Source organism: Pseudonaja textilis, chromosome 10, assembly GCF_049901715.1.
Source record: "Pseudonaja textilis isolate UNSWEBS1 chromosome 10, rPseTex1.2, whole genome shotgun sequence".
In the NCBI taxonomy this organism is placed as follows: Eukaryota; Metazoa; Chordata; class Lepidosauria; order Squamata; family Elapidae; genus Pseudonaja; species Pseudonaja textilis.
This window is the reverse complement of record NC_141999.1, coordinates 2983588-3003194: the sequence shown is the minus strand read 5'-3', so window position 1 is coordinate 3003194 and position 19607 is coordinate 2983588. Positions and strand designations below refer to the sequence as shown.

The following is a 19607-nucleotide window of genomic DNA, read 5'->3' as shown; positions in this document are numbered from 1 at the left end:
CAAGTGACTCACCTTTTATTGCTGTTTTTGAAGTGTTTACCTTACCGCAGCTTCTCAAAGCCACATCAACTGACATATAATAAAAATTAGTAGGCTTTTAAAACATAAGAGGTCAAAATAAATGAGGAACAGGTAAAAGAGACACATTGAGGAGCAGCATTCTTTCCCTTGAGGTCAGTGCCCCTCCTGTGTCCTTGGCCAAGTCAAGAGGACAGTCCAGAGAGACACAGCAGACAAGACCTTAAAGGTCAAAAACGTTGATACGCAGCTTGTGAACCCTGTCCCTTGGCTGGCTAAACTTTGGGTTAGCCCTTCTTTGAACCTGCAAACTGAAGTTTGTTCTCCGCCAGACCCTCCTTAGGCCTGTGAATCACCAAAAGGACACTGATTGTCAAGCAAGACATAGGTTGCTCTAAACATGCACAAAATCTACAGGTGTGCGCAATGGAACCAAGATACCCCCTGGTTGCTAACAGGCACAAGCACCAAGCAAGTATGCAATGAGGTGAAGATCCATCAGCATAAGGAGAAGCGGCGGGAGTTTATATTCATGCGTGTGACTCCAATGTGCTTGAGAGGGGTAGACAAGAGGAAAGCCATCTTGGGAGGAATGTTGCAGAGCAAGTCCGAGTCCTCCTCGCAGCCCTCCAGCTCAAAGGTGGCGTCATCCAGCATCTCCTTATGGCGATGGCAAGCCTGCTCCACTTTCAGCTGATGGATCTGGGCCCGCAGCCCCATCAGCTGCCGTGCCAGCTGGTGGTCCATGGCCTGCATCTTCCTCTGGAACAAGAAACAAGAGAGAATTCACGAATGAAGGCAAATCTATCAAGGCTGCTGGATCTCCTGCATGGGTTGCCTCTGTGACTATGTAGGGCAGACAGGGAGGAACTAACCACCAGACTGCAAGAACACAAGTGAGCAGTCAGACGAGGAGACCTGAACTCATAGGTAGCCTCACACTGCAAGTTCATGCACTGCAAGGACATACATTCAATTTTACAGCTACTAAAGATTGTTGGCCAAGCAGGTACAAAGATGGTCAGGGAAATGATTGAAGCGTTGGAATTGGACCCCTTCTCAGTTAACAGGAATGCTGATTTACCACCAGTTTATCAGCTACTCAGGAGCTGAAGACTTTGCAGCCCAAGGAAACCACAGCCAATTGCCAGCCATCAACACACCAATCAACCAGGAAGGCACCACATAAATACGACTTGCAGAATAGCCCAAAGCAAATATTCCAGTAGAGAGAAATTCCCGGGAGATGGGCTCCAGCGTGAGTCCAAAAGCTTGGAAGGATAAACCTCTTGGCCCAGTGACCGATGGTCAGACCTGCCCCATCTGATCCCTTAGGAAAGAAAGACTCTCGACTCTATTAGGTTGAAGTAAAAGGTTCTTTTACTGAAGGAACTCGGTTGCACAAGCTAGCTCTAAGGTTCCCCTCCCTGAAAAACATACAGAAAAGATCCCTGCCACGGTTCCCCCTGTGATCAGTCAGTGTTTCATCAATTGGAGATCACCAAAATGTGATGAGAACACCGAAATGTGGTGGGCAATTCACATTCCTTTCTCAGGGTGCATGGCCTTGGTGCCTCTGGTACAAACTGGTTCAGGGTTTCTCTGGTCTTCACCACCTGTCATTTCCCCCTATTTCCCATCACACACATAAATCATATTGCCATTTGTCGCCTCCTCCCCCCTGTTGTGGTTCACCGGCAGCCAGTGCAGACGGCAGCGGAATCAGACAGTGGGGAAAAACGGGGACCAGACTGGGAGTCTGGAGCGTACTTGGACGAGGGTCCTGCATCTGATGGGCTTCTGCGTCTGATGGGTCCAGGGCCATCTGGGAGTGGGTGCTGCCTTTGGAGCCTTTGGAGTCTGGCAGCAGCGAGGCAGAGGACCCAGGGGAGCCTGTTCCCAGTGTGCGTGTGCACAGAGCTGCTAGAAGGTGAAAGCAGCTGAAACAAAAGGGGTAACTCAGGAATAAGGCTGGGAGGTGATTGCCCCTCTTATAAGGGATAAAGGACAGGCAAAAATGATGAAACCTTTGCAGGAAGCAAAGTCGTTTGTTCAGTTCAGACTCTTTCTTGAAGCTCTTTGTACTTCGGTTGTTTTTTTTTTCTAGTTCATTGGACACTTCTGTTATTGACAGCACTTCACAGGAAAGAAAGGTGGGTGCTTATCTCGAGGGACTGTTTGAGATTCATTACCGGCTGGGAATGAAAATAATTCCCAGCATTGCAAAAAAACAAGACTTGTTTTTAAAATAAGCATATGCATAATTACGGTCTTGGAAGCCTTGGTCAGAACACTCCCGTCCAGCCTTTGATGGCAGGAACTGACTCCCAGCCATATTCAATTTTACACAATACTCTGTCCCCCTCGTATTTTCCCTACAACAACAACACTGCGAGGTGGGCTGGACTGTGAGAGTGTGACTGCCCCAAAGTCATCCAATCTAAGGCAGGATGAGAACTCATGGTCCCCTGTCGCGCCGAGCGACCGGTCCGTTGTTCCGTCAGCGTCCTTCCACTGCCTATGGAATTCCCCGCAGGGAAGAAGTTTAGCGGGACCCTCGCAAGGGTGAATACCAATAACAGACACCAGACATCCGATTGCTTCAAAGGAGGGAGCACATCGCGCCCGGGGCAGATGGAATGGTCCAGGCAGCCGCCCCGATTGCTTTGCACAAACCTCTTTTATTATTCTCTTTCAAGCGGGTGGGGGAGCACAAAGGAGGTAGCAGAATTTTGCCTTATATGGAAGAAATCATAAACAAAGAACAAAGAACAAAGTATGTGATAGTTTGCAAGCTTGCAAGTATACTTATCATACTTAGCTAACGTGTCCTGGGATGGAGAGAATACCAACAGTCATTGTTTCGCGATCGTACTGAAACATTTTGCGGTTGGCTAAAACAGGGTCATCAGATATGTGCAAATATCCTTGTGTCTGTGTTTGGCAATGTCTGCTTAATGGTGGAATAGCTACAGTCCCCTGGCTTCCAGATCAACACCTTGACCACTACATAAATGTGGGTCTTAATGTGTTGTAATTGATGACAGAAGTATCTAACATCCCTCACTTCACTCATGAAAGCATTCTAAAATGCCTGGATCCTAGCATAGGTTCCTAGGAGGAGGAGGAGGGAAAGCCAGTGACATTACACACATTGTGATGTCCTCCCACATATGATCAAATTCTACAACTGGTATGAAGTTGACAAATTGCCTGATGATTCCATGGCACACATGACCTCACTTGCTTCCCCCTCCCCACTTGCCTACCCCTCAAGGGTATTGCTGGGACTGCAAAGGAGAGCAAATGACATCGGCTGTGTCGTTGCACAAAAATGGTTCACGTGAGATAATTATGCTTCTATATTGGACCCCTGTAGATTCAACAAATTAAAACAATTTGCAGTTCATTAATACACTTTACAATTTGGAGCCAATGAAATGGCTGATTTGATTATGTTGTTGCTGCCAGGGGGACGTAGGTTAGAGATTTTTATGAATTTTTATTATATGATGGAATTTTTAAAATTTTGTAAGCCTCCTGGAGTCATTTATACATTGACTTGGGCAGTTATATAAATAGCCAGATGAGAGAGAGAGACAGACAGACACAAAGAGAGATACAATAGGTAAATAGAATAGGTAGATAGATGAGAGAGAGAGAGAGAGAGAGAGAGAGGTTTTACTTCTATCCATCAAGCAGCTTAAAGTCAACCAGGCGTAATGCAGATAGGCCACTGAATAGCCAAACAGAGCCAAGGGTTACTGACATAGCCTCTAGGGACAACCTGGTTTCTTGATCTGAAGGGGGTTAACAAATTATCTCCAGACAGAAGGGTGAACAACTGCTAAGCCCACAAAAAGGGTATGGCAAAAAATGTCAAGGAAGTGGCTTTTACAACTGAAATTTCACGATGCACATAAAAAGGAGGGAGAGAGCTTTCATTGCACTATTGCAGCTCCTATCTTCCCTTTCCTGACCCAGCAGACACACCTGTTCACAGAAGAGCAAACACAAATGTAATGTAAAACATGTACGTAAATGTAATAACACCCACCAGTTCAGCTGCAGACTTTGCTTTGAACAGTAGAATACTCAAGACAAATTCGCCCTTTCATTTTCACTGCAGTGGGGTTTCCCAACCTTGGTCGCTTTAAGATTTCAACTCCTAGAATTCTGGAACTCATCTGAAAGCTGGCAAGGTTGAGAAACATGACTATAGGTAAAGAAAACTACAGAGAGCTATACCTTTAATCATCAGGGGTTGATGTATCGTCTCCATCAAGTACAGTCTCCTGACTTTCTAAGACTCTGCTCCCACAAAGTGGTTTCCTGAGCTACATCTCTAGGAAAAGTCCTGTTACTAGCACACAACAAATATACAGTATATTGTCACTGCTGCCAGCTACCTTACATTGCTAGAAACACCCAGCCATGCTTTCCCCTCTGCAGTCTTGGATAGTAAATATAAAAAGTACTATTGGCTGAACGGCTTTGTGCCTATGATTCCAAAGACTTGGAAACTCAGAAAATGTTCTTCTTCCTTGATCTGTTCCTTTTATGGAGATCTTCCTTGATCTGTTCCTTTTATGGAGCAGATTCCCAACCAGATTCTCTCTACCTATGATTAGTAGAGATCTTGTTCGCCCAGGTTCAGCCTATGTCAAATGCTGCTGATAAATGAAGTATCCCTTGTTACAGCACATGTAGCTAGGTTTTATGCAGCAGTAGGGAAGATCCATTGTGCCCTGATGAGCCCATTTATTTTGCTAGCCAAATGTAATTGTAATTCATCTAAATTCTAGATGTTATCACTTTTTTGGAATTTTAAATGATATTACATGTAATATAATTTTAGTATCTACATTATAATTTAATATAAACTGCATCATGGATCTCATTCATAGATGTTGCTTAGATAGTTTTAGAAATGTATTTTAACGTTATCTTAAACTTTATTTTGCTTTTTATCCATTTATCTAGCTACCTTTGTCCAGAATGGTATAGGGTCTCTTGCTTTACTGGCTGAGGAATTCTGGGAGTTGAAGTCCACAAGTCTTAAAGTTGCTAAGGTTGGAATAGAATATCTCCAAGATCCCTTCCAAACCTGTAACTCTATGTTCTACATTCTAAATCTATTTATCTCTACAGAGCACTCTGCTTCTATTTGTCTAGAACTGTAATAAATGAAAACTGAATAAATTTGAAATGTATAAACCGTCTAAATAAACTAACTAAAATTGCCATGGATTCCTTATTGCTAAAATATATTGTTTCTTTTTCTTAAAATAAGGGAATACAGTCTAACTACATACAGTATTGAGAAACAACGGCTGAGTTTCACATTACTGCCATTTATTTACTCATTGAATATTGCCACGTTTTATAAAAAAATGTTGGTAAATAACTAAAACTTTATTAAGTGTTTATTTTTCTTTATTCATTTGTTTGCTTGACCAGCAGATGCACCTAAAATCCATGGTAGTAAGATGCAACAGTAGCAAAGATCCAAGAGGGACCAAATAAACCCAACAATTTGTGCAAGATTTAAAATATTTAACAGTTTTAAAAGACCTCAGCAATATTTGCTGCCATGTCCTCAGAGTTGCTAGGCAAAAATTTAGCAATTTTATAGTCAACAATGGCCATACAATGGCCAGAAGAAAAGGCGTTGGTGCTGCCAACTAATAATTTACAAGCAGCCAGAGATTCTAATCTAGTGTTAAGCACACACTTTCTCCAACATGGCAAGCTACTCCTTTGCTAGGAGTACGATAGCAAAAAAGCTGGAAGCAAAACTAAAATCAATGATATAGATCTATCACAGTCACCATAAAATGGCCCAATCTCAAAAACAGCACTTTATGGCCATAGTATTCGGATCTGTTTTCTGTTCCGGAAAGTTTTCAGTTATATCCAACCACTTGCCCCAATTTGTCAGGAGGGTACCAGGTGAGGAAGCCAAGTTGGACTTAACAGGTTTCAAAGCATTTCCCTACCAAACACTTCCCATTTCTAATAATCATAGGAGACCAGGTGTGTCAATGATATCACAGGTGGCATGGCATCATGATCACAGTGCAATGTTGTCATTGTGGCTTCAACTAAATGCCAGTCCTTCTCAGACAGGACTCTTAAGTCACTCATTTAGCAGAATCAGAGAAGCACACTTGTAAAAAGCTACTGGCCGGGAGGTGGTCTTTGAAAGATATTGACCTAAAGGGTTTTTCTTCTCCGCCTATGTTCTCCAGAAGCCCACTGCCCCAAAAAACAGCAGAGATTAGTTTGAAGGGATGAATAGCAGATGCTCCTGGTTGGAGATTGAAAAACCAGGATGTTGCATCCCTGTCTTCCAGTAGATTTCATTGACATTAATTAAAATTGCCTCAAATATAGCTTCCCAGTAGAACTATCTGACTTTGTGACCCTTTTAGGCCAACATCTCTCCTCCTGAGAACCTACTTACCAGTTCCATCCGAAGCCATTCAAAGGCCATACCCATGTCGGGGAACCCACAAACAGACTTCAAGGGTCCCTGGGCCTGATTCTCTTCTCCTACTGCCTCTTCACCCTGTTTCTCCAGGTGGGTCTTCAGAGCTCCAGCCCGAAGCCCATTTTTCCAGGAGGGACTTTGCACATGGGCTTTCCACTCCAGGTAGGATGGGCGCCGTGTCTGTAGCTTCAACTTTGTTGTCAAGGCCTTGACGCTGTCTAAGTTCTCCTCTTCTAAGATCAGTTCATCTTCCCCCAGTTCCTTGAACCTCACCAGGGCCATGGCAGAGGTGCCAAGTCCAGAGTGTGTCTCCACAGAGGAAAAAAATAACAAACTCACTCTTCTCGGTACACACGCTGCATATATGTGTGCGTGCGTAGAGGAAAGCTGTTTATTCTTGAAACAATCAAGTCCTTGGAAATGTAAAAAAAAAAAAAAAAAAGCAGGAACTTTAATTATTCAGAGGTTTTTTTAAAGTATACTATTATTGTCTCCAGCTGGGAGGAGACACTCTATTCTTTTGAAAGGAAGTTTCGGCAGGAACATAAAAGTCAGCAAGAGTGTAAAGTAATTTATCCTGCGTGGGCACTGCTTCCTTTTCTTATCATCAGCCAAGAAGAGTCACGGATCCTCCACCCAGGTCTGAAAACGAGTTGAAAAGATGAAAGGGCAAAGGGCTTTGTTTTTTTATTGAGCCAAGTTAAGCTTTAGCTAACCAGAGGCCAGGAGACCTTGATTGGGGCACTGGTCTGCCACATCTTCTCAGCCCTCTGGGCCTGCCCCAGTTTTCCTATGCCCATGACTTCTCCTTTAAGTACAGGCCCCTGGGACAACAAGGAAGGTAAAGCAGCAGCTCCTCCTGCTGACTCCAATAAACCGACCCACTCGATGCACTTCGGTATAGTGTTGGATTCTCCAGTGAATCCTGTGATGACTGATGGCCATGGAAAGACAAATAGAGGCAGGGGGCATATTAGAAAGTCACCAAGGCAGACACAGCAGTTTCCAGGAGGGTGAGAGTTTCTGCAGATGGTGGTCACAATGGTGCAATCGACCCCTGTTTTGTTTTCATGTCAAATGCAATTTCCATCTTTACTTTTGTTGACCTTGCAGATCCACCAGGTAAGAAAACAAAACCGTCTTTCTGCCTTTTATCCATCTTTGAGAAAGAAGGACCCAGGGCACTTTGGCCACCCCTGCCATTTACCAAACCTGACCATCCCTGAGCTGCCAGTGAACCCCAGGCAATAAAAGAAAGGAACTCTTAAGCTTCTAGGTTTATATTGACACCTGGGCTGAAACTGACAAACTGAACCAGTTGGATATTTCTTCCAACAATTTGGCACCCCAAGAAAAGGCCTCCAAGCTAACCTGAATAGGGGATCTGGCATGGGTAGGCGTCCCTTGCCGGCAGCAGACCAATTGGGTCTGTGGGTGAGTTTCCCCAGAGCTTGGCCATTTGGTGCAAGGGTAGTGAAGGGAGTTTTGAGTGTTGAGCACAAAGGCTGCTTGGAAAGAAGATGAGTGCCTCCAGGGATGGTATTCTACCGGTTCGGACCGGTTTGGGTGAACCGGATGTTAAAGTTACAGCTGGTTCACCAAACTGGCATTTCAACCAACCGGCTGACCCCTCCCCTCCCAGGAGTCCCCCCTTAGCCCATTTGTGATGGAGGTAAGTTCATGCGGAGGCTCTGGGAGGGGGAAAAACGGGCCTTCTGGAATTCCGGAAATGGGCCTGTTTCCGGCTTCCAGTGGGCCTCCAGAGGCTGGGGGAGGCTGTTTTCACCCTCCCAGAAGCCTGGGGGAGGCCTCTGGACCCCTGGGAGGACATAAACAGCCTCCCCCGGGCTCTGGAGGCCCACCAGAAGCCGGAATCCCACCCCTGAATGCAAGAGAGGAAAGAAGGCACCTAGGAAAGGGCAATGCAAAGTATTGAAGTCCAACCAAACATTGCACAGTACTTTTTGAATGAAAGTTGTTCTGAAAGATTAACAATTAACAATTATACAACTGCAAATGGGGAACTTTCTTCTCTAAAGCCTTTCTTTACCTAAAAGAGAGTTTTGGTTGTTTTACAAAAATATTTATTTTTATTTGTTTGATTACTGTATAGGTAGTCAAGTCATTTTTAACTCCTAGGAGCCACGTACAGTAGATAGATGTTCTCCGTGACAATTTACCCTCAACCTGATTTTTCAGATCTTCTAATACTGCACCCACCCCCACTGCAATTCATCCATCTTGCTATTTTATTTTTCTTACCCATTCATAAATGCTGGTTGGCTTACAAATAAAAAAATAAAAATACCACAAAAATAGTAACCCTAAAAATAGTCCTCCTCTGAAGTAAACCTGGTAGGTTTCCCAGGGCCACTGCTGCTTTCCCACCTACCTGGGATTTTCAGTCCAGATCTAAAATTGTTAGGCAGGAACAGAACACTGGATCACCCTACTGTTGCCTTATGGAATGAAGATCGGCTTTTAAAAGAGACAGTGGCACTTTTTTTCTAGGCGTTGCCTTCACAAGGTTGCAATCGCAATAGCACTTAGACTTACATACTCTTTCACAGTGCTTTACAGTCTCCAAATCATCAACCATTTTGTCTCCAAATCATCTGGCTCCTCATTTTATTACCCTCAGAAGGATGGAAGGCTGAATCAATCTTGAGCTGGTCAGAATGCAAAGACCACCTCTCAGTTTGAGCTATTGTTTTTATTTTGGTGGTGGTGATGGTGATGACTTCTGTGGTTTGGGAAACCCAAATGTTCTGTATTGCTGTATTAGCATTCTTGTAATACTCAATCCTGATTGGTTAAGACGCACCGCGCTTGGATTGGCTGAGTAAGCCGCAGTGATTGGCCCGTTGCGAATCACCCGCGATTGGGTAAAACCGATCGCGGGAGATTGGAAACAATGTCATTGGCTGCGGCGCCGAGAGCAAGTTCAATATAAACCGCCACCGATCCGAAGCCGAGCGAGCTGATCTAAACACAATAAAAGAGCTTTAAAAGTCACTGAGTCTCACGTCTCTTCTTGGGACCTATCTACCGACATAACACCAAACACCATTCTTAAATTTAGAAACCAGGGGAGATCAGAAAAACCAAAGAGGACCAATTGATCAAAGCTCTGTACTATTTAAAGAAAAGGATAGTTCATCACAAGGTGGCCATATTAATCTTTTTGTCCCACAAACACATCAAAGGCAATCCTGTTAGAAACTTTTGCTAGTACTTCTCATGATCTCTGTCTCAGCTTCCTGAAAAATTGCATGATATTGCAGAAAGCAGCGTTTCTCCATCTCAGTTAGGGATTCTGGGAGCTAGAACATCCAGGAGAGGCAATCCTATCTGGGCAAGTTTTAGATCTTTGCTTTGCCACTCCAATACCTGTGGGAGATTTAGAAAAAGAGATGCTATCTGCATCCTAACTGTCCACTCTGAGGATAAAACGGCATTAACAAAGTTCTCTCAAGCATTTCAAGTGGACAAATTGTTCCATCCCTGGCCTTATCTGATTTCCTTTGAAAGTCCAAAGGCACAGCAACTGTTTAGACTGCTGTAAAAACCAAAACAACGATGTGCCTCATGGCATCTTCAAGTTGAATCACCCTTTGATAGCAGAGAACTCTAGCCCGTGAAAATATGCTTCTTTTTAGCCAGGATGGTTGTAGACTATGGGTTTAATTCTGTGGCTCATTGAGTCATTTTGAGAGGAGGTCTGCTGTGACCAGAAGAAACATTAAGTTTTATGCTGACAATATCGTTTTTACTCCAGGGCTGGATAGTGATTATATCCACTGTGATTATCTACAAAATATACAGTATATCATGAATAGAAAAATAACGGTAGTGGCAAACAAACTTCAATGATAAATCAACAACTGCTTACTTAAACAGATAAACAGAATTACCTCTTTCAGGAAAAAAAAAAAAGCCAGTGGAATTGGGAGTGATTTCTGACTTCCTGCCAGCTTCCCCATTGACTTTGCTTGCAGGAAGCTGGCAGGGAGCATTTGAAGTCAAATCACCTGGCCCTGGGGATGCCTGAAAAGACACAACTTTGTCATTAAAACCAATCTGAACATTGTGGAAATTTCAATTCCACCCAAGTAATAGGTCCTGGATTTTTTTTTACGTGCTTTTAAGTTAGTTTTTAAATTAGCTTGTTAGGATTTTAGGTGCCTTTTGATTTAAAAATGGTTGTGGTCTAAGGCATTATTGGGTTAACCTGAGGGTACAAACAGACAAACAAACACAATAAGAATGATTGTAGTGTATACAGTCATAAATAATTCTGTAAGTTTGGCTTCCATGGGCTCAAGAATTCTTTCCAGCGCTCAGGTGATGAGTGAATGAACCCTGAGGGCAAAAGCAGAAAGCATCTTTCACTTTTTTGGAACAGCTCAAAAACAAACTCCCCACTATCTTTTGTAAACATTTAATCTTGATGATAAATGTTCTGGGTTTGTGTGACATACTGAACTTTACACCACCCACCCAGGTTGGATTCCCACAGCACAGCTGCTGGTCGAACATCCAAACATCCCTCGAGGCAAGGAAAAATGTGCTATTTATTAGTTTGAGAAGAAGCCCTCCATTTTAACCACCATAACAAATCCTCCCTTGAAATATAGAATCCTGTTGATGGGAAGTTCAGATGGGGTGGGGTAAATCCATGCGGGGAGCAGAGGGAGAGGCTTGCTTTGTCACAGCAGATGGGGAGAAAGTGGGGAAAGATCTAAGAGCAAATGTAACTGGCTACAAACATTTTTGCTTCAAAATCCAGTCTCCTCTGTGTACATCTGGAGTGTGAGGAGTAGCACCCATCTGGACAACACCCACAATGCTTCATCATGAATGAACCATCTGGAGTCTTCCCAGCTATGGTGGACAAGACTCATCAATTGCAATCTTTTATTGTCAACAGCAAAGGGCTATTAGAACTGTCTTCAACCCATCCAGAGAACATCAATGCCTTATTACAGGGGTCTTCAAACTTGACTGCTTTAAGACTTGTGGACTTCAACTCCCAGAATTCCTCCTCCAATCATGTTAGCTCAGGAATTCTGGGAGTTGAAGTCCACAAGATAGATAGATAGATAGATAGATAGATAGATGATAGATAGATAGATAGATAGATAGATAGATAGATAGATAGATAGATAGATGTTGGTTGATTTACAAATTGTTTTGTGCTTCCACTTCATAGTCTTCAATTACAATTACATTGTATATATTCTCATATTGTCAATCAAATATTCCTAAATACATTAATATCATTATTAAACAATCATTTGACTATATTATTATTCATTCATGTTTTACAAGATAATCCATATTTTATTTAATTTGTTTTGTGACAGTTCATATTTTCATCTCAGATCTATCCTACAATCATTTTGTAGATATAATTAAAAAATACATTTTAATATATTCATTATATTCTAAAAAATCTACATATTTCATTACCACGTTTTATTGTCTAACCATTGATAGAATAGATCCCAAATTTTATAAAATTGTTTATCATCTTGTTCTCTGATTTCAAATGTCAATCTACTCATTTCAGCACATTCCAATATTTTCTTAATAATTTCCTCCGGTGATGGTACTTTCTCATTTTTCCAGTTTTTGGCAAATACAATCCTAGCCGCTGTTAATACATTTACAATCAGATATTTCAAGTCTTTACTATACATTTCAGGTAAAATTCCCAGTAAAAATATCTCTGGTTTCAAGTCTATATGCTTTTTTGTCATTTTTTCCAACCATGTGTGGATTTTAGTCCAATATTTTTTGGCATCTGCACAAGTCCACCACATATGGTAATATGAGCCAGGTACTTGATGACATTTCTAACATTTTTCAGATTTATTCTTGAGCATTCTTGTTATTCTTGTTGGGGGAAAATGCCACCTGTAAAAGATCTTATACCAATTTTCTTTATATGCAGTTGACATTGTCATTTTATAGTTTTGTGACCACAATTTTTGCCATTTCTCTAGATCAATCCCATTTACAAAATTCTTCCCCCAAGCAATCATAGTTTCTTTAACTTGTTCTTCTTTTAGTTTAATTTCTAATAAATATCCATACAATTTTTTAATCACCTTTTCATCAGTACCTGTCAAAATCTTATCTAAATCAGTCAATTTATCATAGAAACCTTCTGTTTTAGCATCTTTATCATACCTTGAATGTATTTGCACATATGAAAACCAATTCATTTTTAAACCTTGTTCTTCTAATTTTTGCATAGATTTACGTTCACCCTTTTCATTCGATATTTCACCATATCTAACTGTTTGTTCCTTTTTGTATATTATAGGATAAGAAAAAGCTTCAATAGTCGATAGCCAGACTGGAATTTTCAAATAACATTGCCTTTTAGTCTTCTCCCAGTTTAACCACAGACTCCCATATATAATGTCTTCTAAAGTACCCCTGTGTTTTAGTTCCTTTATACCATAAAAAAGCATGCCACCCCAACAACAGATCATGTCCTTCTAGTGTCAACAATCTAGCATTTCTTAATGTTATCCATTCCTTAACCCACAACAAATTTGTAGCTTGGTAGGCTTCCGGTTTGAAGACTCTTCGGCGACAGACAGAAATCCGCGATCGTGCGCGGTTTTGGTCTTGGCTCGCCACTGGAGCGCCCCAAGCCGGCTGGTTTCAGGGCTAAGCCACCCCGTAGAGGTGGTGAAGAGGGGGGAGACTGCCAGCAGGGTTGAGGAGAGCCGCATCTCTCCTCCTCAGCTGGCCATTACTCCCTTTCCTGAAGGTGGTTGCAGTGGTGGTCAGAAATGGCAACCACAAAGAAGAACTCGACTGGAAAAGAAGGTGCAGGAGGAAGATAAGAAGTGAAAGTTTTGGCTGACCAGGTTAAATTGTAAAAGCAACAACTAAGGTACCCTGGAACTTAAACTTACAAAAAAAATAACATCGCTCCCAAAGAAGAGTCGGAAGCAGCGAAGGAAAGTGAAAAGGGAAAGGTTTGGCTTTTTTCCCCCTTCTCTCTCCTTCCCTATACTGACAACTAAGAGACTTAAATAAGAAATTGGAAAATTCCGCTTTGACATCAATAGGCAATTAAGCTGAAAATAAAACAAAATGCCAAAGGGATAATAAAGATTTATGGAAACTATTTTTTTTTTAATAAGCAGGAAGGAAGAGAAAAAGAATAAGGGCAGGATCTGGAAGAGGGAGGAGACTGCCTGGAATTAAAAAGAATCTACAGTAAAACTTTAACAAGATTTCTAAAAGATACATTTTAACTGAAACTTTGTAACTAAACAGTAACCCCAGGAAGAGAAAGTGAAAAAAAAGAGCAAAAAGAAACAGCTTGCGTGTATTTGGATTATTTGGTGATCTTTGGATTCTTGGTTATTACATTTGAATGACTAAAATTAATCGGGTGGTTGTTTAAAAATTTATACAATGGCACCACTTCTGGATGAATTGAAAATGGAACTTAAAAAGTACAAAGAAGATGCATGGGAAGGGTTCTTTTGGCTTCATTTTTCAATTCTTAGAAATTGAGATTTGGAACTATGAGAAACAACAAGAAACGTCTGCAAAACAAGAAGACTGGGACAAAGAAGAAGCCATCTTTAATGAACAAGCCATTTTATGTGGGGAAGAAAAAGGAAAGGGGGGAAAGAGAATGGAGAATTTAAGATTTAAAAAAACAACCAAAGAAAAGAAAAATAACTCAAAAAATAAGTATAATACTGGAAAACAACAGAAAAGGGGAATACAGAAGAGAGGAATAGAGGTAGAGAGACAAGGGGGTAAAAGGGGGAGAGAGAAGAAGAGAGGGAAGAAGGAAAGGAAAAGAAGTTACAAAGGACCGGAGCAAGATATAGAGAAACAGGACCTATTTAGAGATAATGGGTGAAAATTTAACTGAAAGGGGGATTCTGTAAAGGTACATGAGATTGTGTTGTTATATTTGAAATAGAAATAACTTTAGAAAATTGGAAACAACATATGATTAGAATGGGGGATAGAATGGTTAGTGTAACTTAGTGAAATGTTTGTGAATAAAGTAAATGAAATAAAATAAATGAGAAAATTGAATTAGGAAGGAATGGGAACACTTTAATTAGTCAATGTTTTATAAAATATAAGTGAAGGGGTGGGGATTAACTATGGAAAGCTTATAATTGTTCCCATAGAAGTATGATATTTAATTTAAAAGTAATGTTAAAGAACTTAAGACTTTAATGAATATTAATATCTAGGATAGAATTGAATTGGAATGGAATGTGTTGTTTTAATTACATACGTTTATAATTTTTTCTTTTTTTAAGATTATAGTGTGTATTTTAAGAATGTACCAAGCAGAATCCAAATGGAAGTTATGTATTATATTGAATGTTATAACTTTAGGGTATATATTGAAGCCTAAATAAGAGTTAAATGGTTAAACTTAAAAGATATAAAGGCGTCATACTCCAATCAGTAACTACAGGAGAAATTTTGTTTAATGAGAAAAGATAATAGATAATTGAAACAGGACAGACAAAAAATATAAATACAATGATCTGAATTGAGATGAGATAATTAAAATAAAATTGAGAAAATTAAAAGAGGGGAGAAGCTATGCAGAAAATGTAAAATAGTAATAAGATATGGAATAGAATATAAAAATGAGCATGAATCTGAATTTGTATGAAGAAATGTAACCCGGGATTACGCTACTTTCAAAAAAGATGTTTTATTTGTAGTTTTTTTCTCTTTGTGAAAACTCAAATAAAATTTACAAAAAAAAAAAAAATTGTAGCTTGGTAGTACAACTCCCAATTAGGTAAACCCAAATCCTCCTCTTATTCTAGCATCTTGCAAAAGTTTTAATTTTATTCTCGCTTTCTTACCTTGCCATATATATTTCAACACAATTTTATTTAAATCTTCAAAATAATCTTTTTCAAGCCTAATTGGAATTGTTTGAAACAAATATAAAATTCTGGGTAATATATTCATCTTGATTGTTGATATTCTCCCTATTAATGGCAGTTGTAAATTTTCCCATTTCACCAAATCTAGTGCTATCTGCTGTTTAAGTTTGATATAATTATTCTCTTTTAGTGTACTGCATCTTGCTGTCAAGGATATCCCCAAGTACTTAACCTTATTCGTGACCTGAATTTTCAATTAGTCTGCCAGTTCTTCCTTTTGTCTAGATAGCATATTCTTTGTCAAGATCTTTGTCTTATCTTTATTTATTTTCAAACCAGCCACCTTTCCATATGTCTCTATCTTTTCTATCAATTTTGATGCTATTTCTAGTGGGTCTTCTAAAATAAAAATGCTTGCAACTTAAATTCTTCCTTTTTGATTTTCATCCCTTTTAATGTTCTTTTCTTCTCTGATATTTCTGTTTAGCACTTCCAAGGTTAACACAAACAACAAAGGTGACAGTGGATACCCCTGTCTTGTTCCTTTACTTATATCACTAGAGTCCGTTAATACTCCCTCTATCATGACCTTTGCTGTTTGCTTATGATATATAGCTTCTATTGCTTGGATGAATTTTTTACCAGAACCCATCTGTTCCAGCTGTAATAACATGAATCGCCAATTCACATTGTCAAATGCCTTCTGTGCATCTAAGAATACCAAAGCCATTTGTTTTTCAGGATGTGCCTCATAGTATTCCAAAGTGTCCAAAATTATTCTCATATTATCTTTAATTTGTCTCTTTGGCAGAAATCCATTTTGGTCAGAGTGAATAAAATTATTTAGGTATTTTTTAAGTCTTTCTGCCAATATTGAAGCAAAAATTTTATAATCTGCATTTAGTAGAGAAATAGGTCTGTAATTCTTGATTTGTAATGGGTCGGCCTCCTCTTTTGGTATAAGTGTAATATAAGCTTCTGACCATGATTTGGGTATCTTCTTCTTGACATAACTTCATTCATAACTTCTAGCAATGGAAGATTCAACAATTCTTGTAGTGTTTTATAAAATTCCACTGGAAGTCCATCTGGGCCTGGTGCCTTTCCATTATTTTGCTTCTTGAGTGCTTCAGTTAACTCCATCATTGTTATATTGCTTTCTAACATTGTTTCAATCTCTTTAGGTATCTGGGGTAGGTTAGCATTCTGTAAGTACTGTTTAACTCTTTCATCATCAATATTCTCTTGTATATATAGTTTCCCGTAATAGTCTCATATAATTTCCTTCTTCTCTTTACTTCCATAGCAAACTTGGCCTTGATCATCTATTAATTCCTTGATTCTTTCTCCTTTCTCAATTTGTACGCTAACCATCTACCTGGTTTATTTGCATCTTCAAAATAGTTCTGTTTCGTGCCTCTGATTTTCTGTGCTAATTCTTCTTTTTCCATTAATCCCATTTTATGTTTAATTATATCCATTTTTAACTTAATGTCCTTTTTCTGTGGCATTTTCTGTAACTCTCTTTCAAGTTCTTTATAGTCATCCTCTAATGTCTTAGAGGCTAGTCTTTTCGTGATATTTCTTTTCCTTGTATAGTCTATTATCAAGCCTCTGGCATATGCCTTCATTGTATCCCATACATTCTGCGTTGAAGTCCACTTAGATATAAGCAGCCACTGAATATAAACACCTACCAACCTCAACTTTGGAAACAACTCTTTCTTGTAAAACGTAAAAATATGACTGAGAACATACGATTTTCTATCCCTGTTTTCTATTCCCTTGCTAGACCAGGATTTTATATTTTATTTTCAACTGCTGTGTTGGACAAATGTTCCATTAATATGGGCCACTAGAAAAATCAGAGTTAAGGAACAAGGTGAAGGAGGCTGCCAGTACATGAGCGAGCCCTTTTCAGCAGGTACTGTCTCCATTATTATTATTATTTAAAAAAAAACAATACTGGTATTTGCATTTCTCCAACTGTTTGTTGTTGCTGTTGTGATTTCCCGCTCTTACTGCTGAAGGGCTTGACTATGTTGAAAATCTGCACAAGAATCTTCTCTGGACTGAAGAATTTTACTCTCTCTCTCTTGCTAATTAAAAAGGGGGATCTGTGATGGGAGAGAATTGCAAAAGAAATTACAGGCCAGTTGATCACCTGGAGAATATATAGTCAGGTTGTTACAAGTATGAGAGAGCAGGGATCTTCAAACTTGGCAAGTTTAAGACTTGTGGACTTCAACTCCCAGAATTTCTCCTCCAGTCATGTTAGTTGAAGAATTCTGGGAATTGAAGTCCACAAGTTTTAAACTTGCCAAGTTTGAAGACCCTTGCCTTATTACTATTCATTTGTTTGCTTTATTTAATTTATACACTGTTCAAGCATCTGTAAAGCCACTATTTATTGCAAAATCACTCTTTATTGTCAATTAATCTTGATTTAAGCATAAGTATTTGGCAACGAAAACACAGCAGATCCTTATATTTCACAGGCTTACTGAATTAAACTCAAAAATGCTTGGGAGACGTCAGTTGGTAAAACACAATAGTTCTGTTTTTCCCTAATTCCCTAAGAAATACCATTCTTATTACTGTACAATTGATCATTGCAGAATAAAATATACAACTTTTAAAGCTGAAGATTTTGTAATCTACATTTTAGCAATACATGGAATGAGTATTGCCTAAAGTACAAACGGATTCACAAGCAGACAGAAGCTTTCAAAGGTCATATTGCTAATGTCTCATGCAGTGTTTCTCAACCGCAGCAACTTTCATATATCTGGAATTCAACTCCACACATATTAAAGTTGCTGGGGTGAGAAACACGAGTAATATATAATAGAAGCGGTAAAGGAGTTCCAGAAGATATTATTTTGGGCTTTATCAATTTTACAAGGACTTTTGGCTGTGTAGACCACAACCAAATGTGAGTAGCTCTCAAAAGCATGGGTGTGCCAGGGTTATTGAAAATTCTATATAAAGAATAAGAAGCCATAATTAGAATGGAATAGGAACAACAAAATGAGTTCAAAGATGGGGATGAGCAGTGTCAGTTACTGTTACCTTACTTATTTAACAAACATGCAGAATATATCATGAGAAATGCTGGATTAGAAGAAATAGGCAACTAAAATGGTTGAGGAAAGCATCAATAAACTCAGTTATGCTGATGATACTACTTGGTGGTCTGAAGATGACAATCTCTTGTTGATCTGTTCCTCAAGCTTTAAAAAAACTAAGATCATGTCAGCAAGTGACACTAACTTTATGCAAGTAGTGAGAAGTTGAAGTAATAAAATATTATCTTAGCCTCAGTTCACTGAGAATGTAACTGCAGCTATGAGATTACAACAGTTGTAGACAGACTTTTAAAATGCAGAGACATCCCATTGACTCCAAAGGTATATATTATGCCTTTGTGCTGGGATGTCAGAAAAAGTAATTGGGAATACCTTGGACCAAGGTTTCTGAGCATCTCAATGTTAAGATGTGCGGACTTCAACTCCCAGAATTCCCCAACCAGCATGGCTGTCTGAGGAATTCTGGGAGTTGAACTCCACACAACTTAACATTGCCAAGGCTGGGGATTCTGGTGGAAACTGAAGTCTACACATTCTAACATTATCATGGTTGAGGAACACTGCCATGGACGATAAGAAGAACAAATCATTCAATTGTACTGGCAGATAATTTTTTTTTCTTTTTAATTTACTTTTACAGTAATGTGCAGCCCAGTAGTTCTCCGTGGAAATATCTGAGAGTAAAGAGGAACTTGTTCATGAAGCACTATTCTGCACATCCATCTTTTTTTTTTTGCATAAATTTTTATTTTATTTTTACAACAAATCCATCTTCCATTTAAAACAGTGAGTGAATTGGGTACAAATATATATGCACATCCATCTTGTTATCACACAATAAATCCCCACCCCCGGAGTTTCAAGTCCTCCAACGTTCCAGTCATTTCATGTCTCTTTTTCTCATCATCTGTCCTAGCAAACAAGGCCACCCAATGCATGACTCTTGTTTACCACAGCAATGCTTTATCTGCTATCTTCACACATGTCTTCTAGTTCTTTAAAAGTGGGGAAAAAATCAACTGAAAGCAAAACAAATTACAGCCGGGCTACCTTAAGTGACACATCCTCTTTTCCCCTTTCTCGCTCTCTTTTTCTCCCTCC

At 39.6% G+C, this 19607-nt stretch overlaps 1 protein-coding gene across 1 annotated transcript; it reads right to left on the bottom strand.

Moving 5' to 3' along the window:
* Positions 1-7305, bottom strand: FAM167B (family with sequence similarity 167 member B). Its single transcript, XM_026702852.2, has 2 exons — positions 6485-7305; positions 1-780 (listed from the first exon to the last, which is right to left on the bottom strand). Exons 1-2 carry the CDS (start codon positions 6791-6793, stop codon positions 517-519), a joined length of 573 nt encoding a protein of 190 aa, XP_026558637.1. The 5' UTR covers positions 6794-7305; the 3' UTR covers positions 1-516.
* Positions 7306-19607: the final 12302 nt, after the last annotated feature.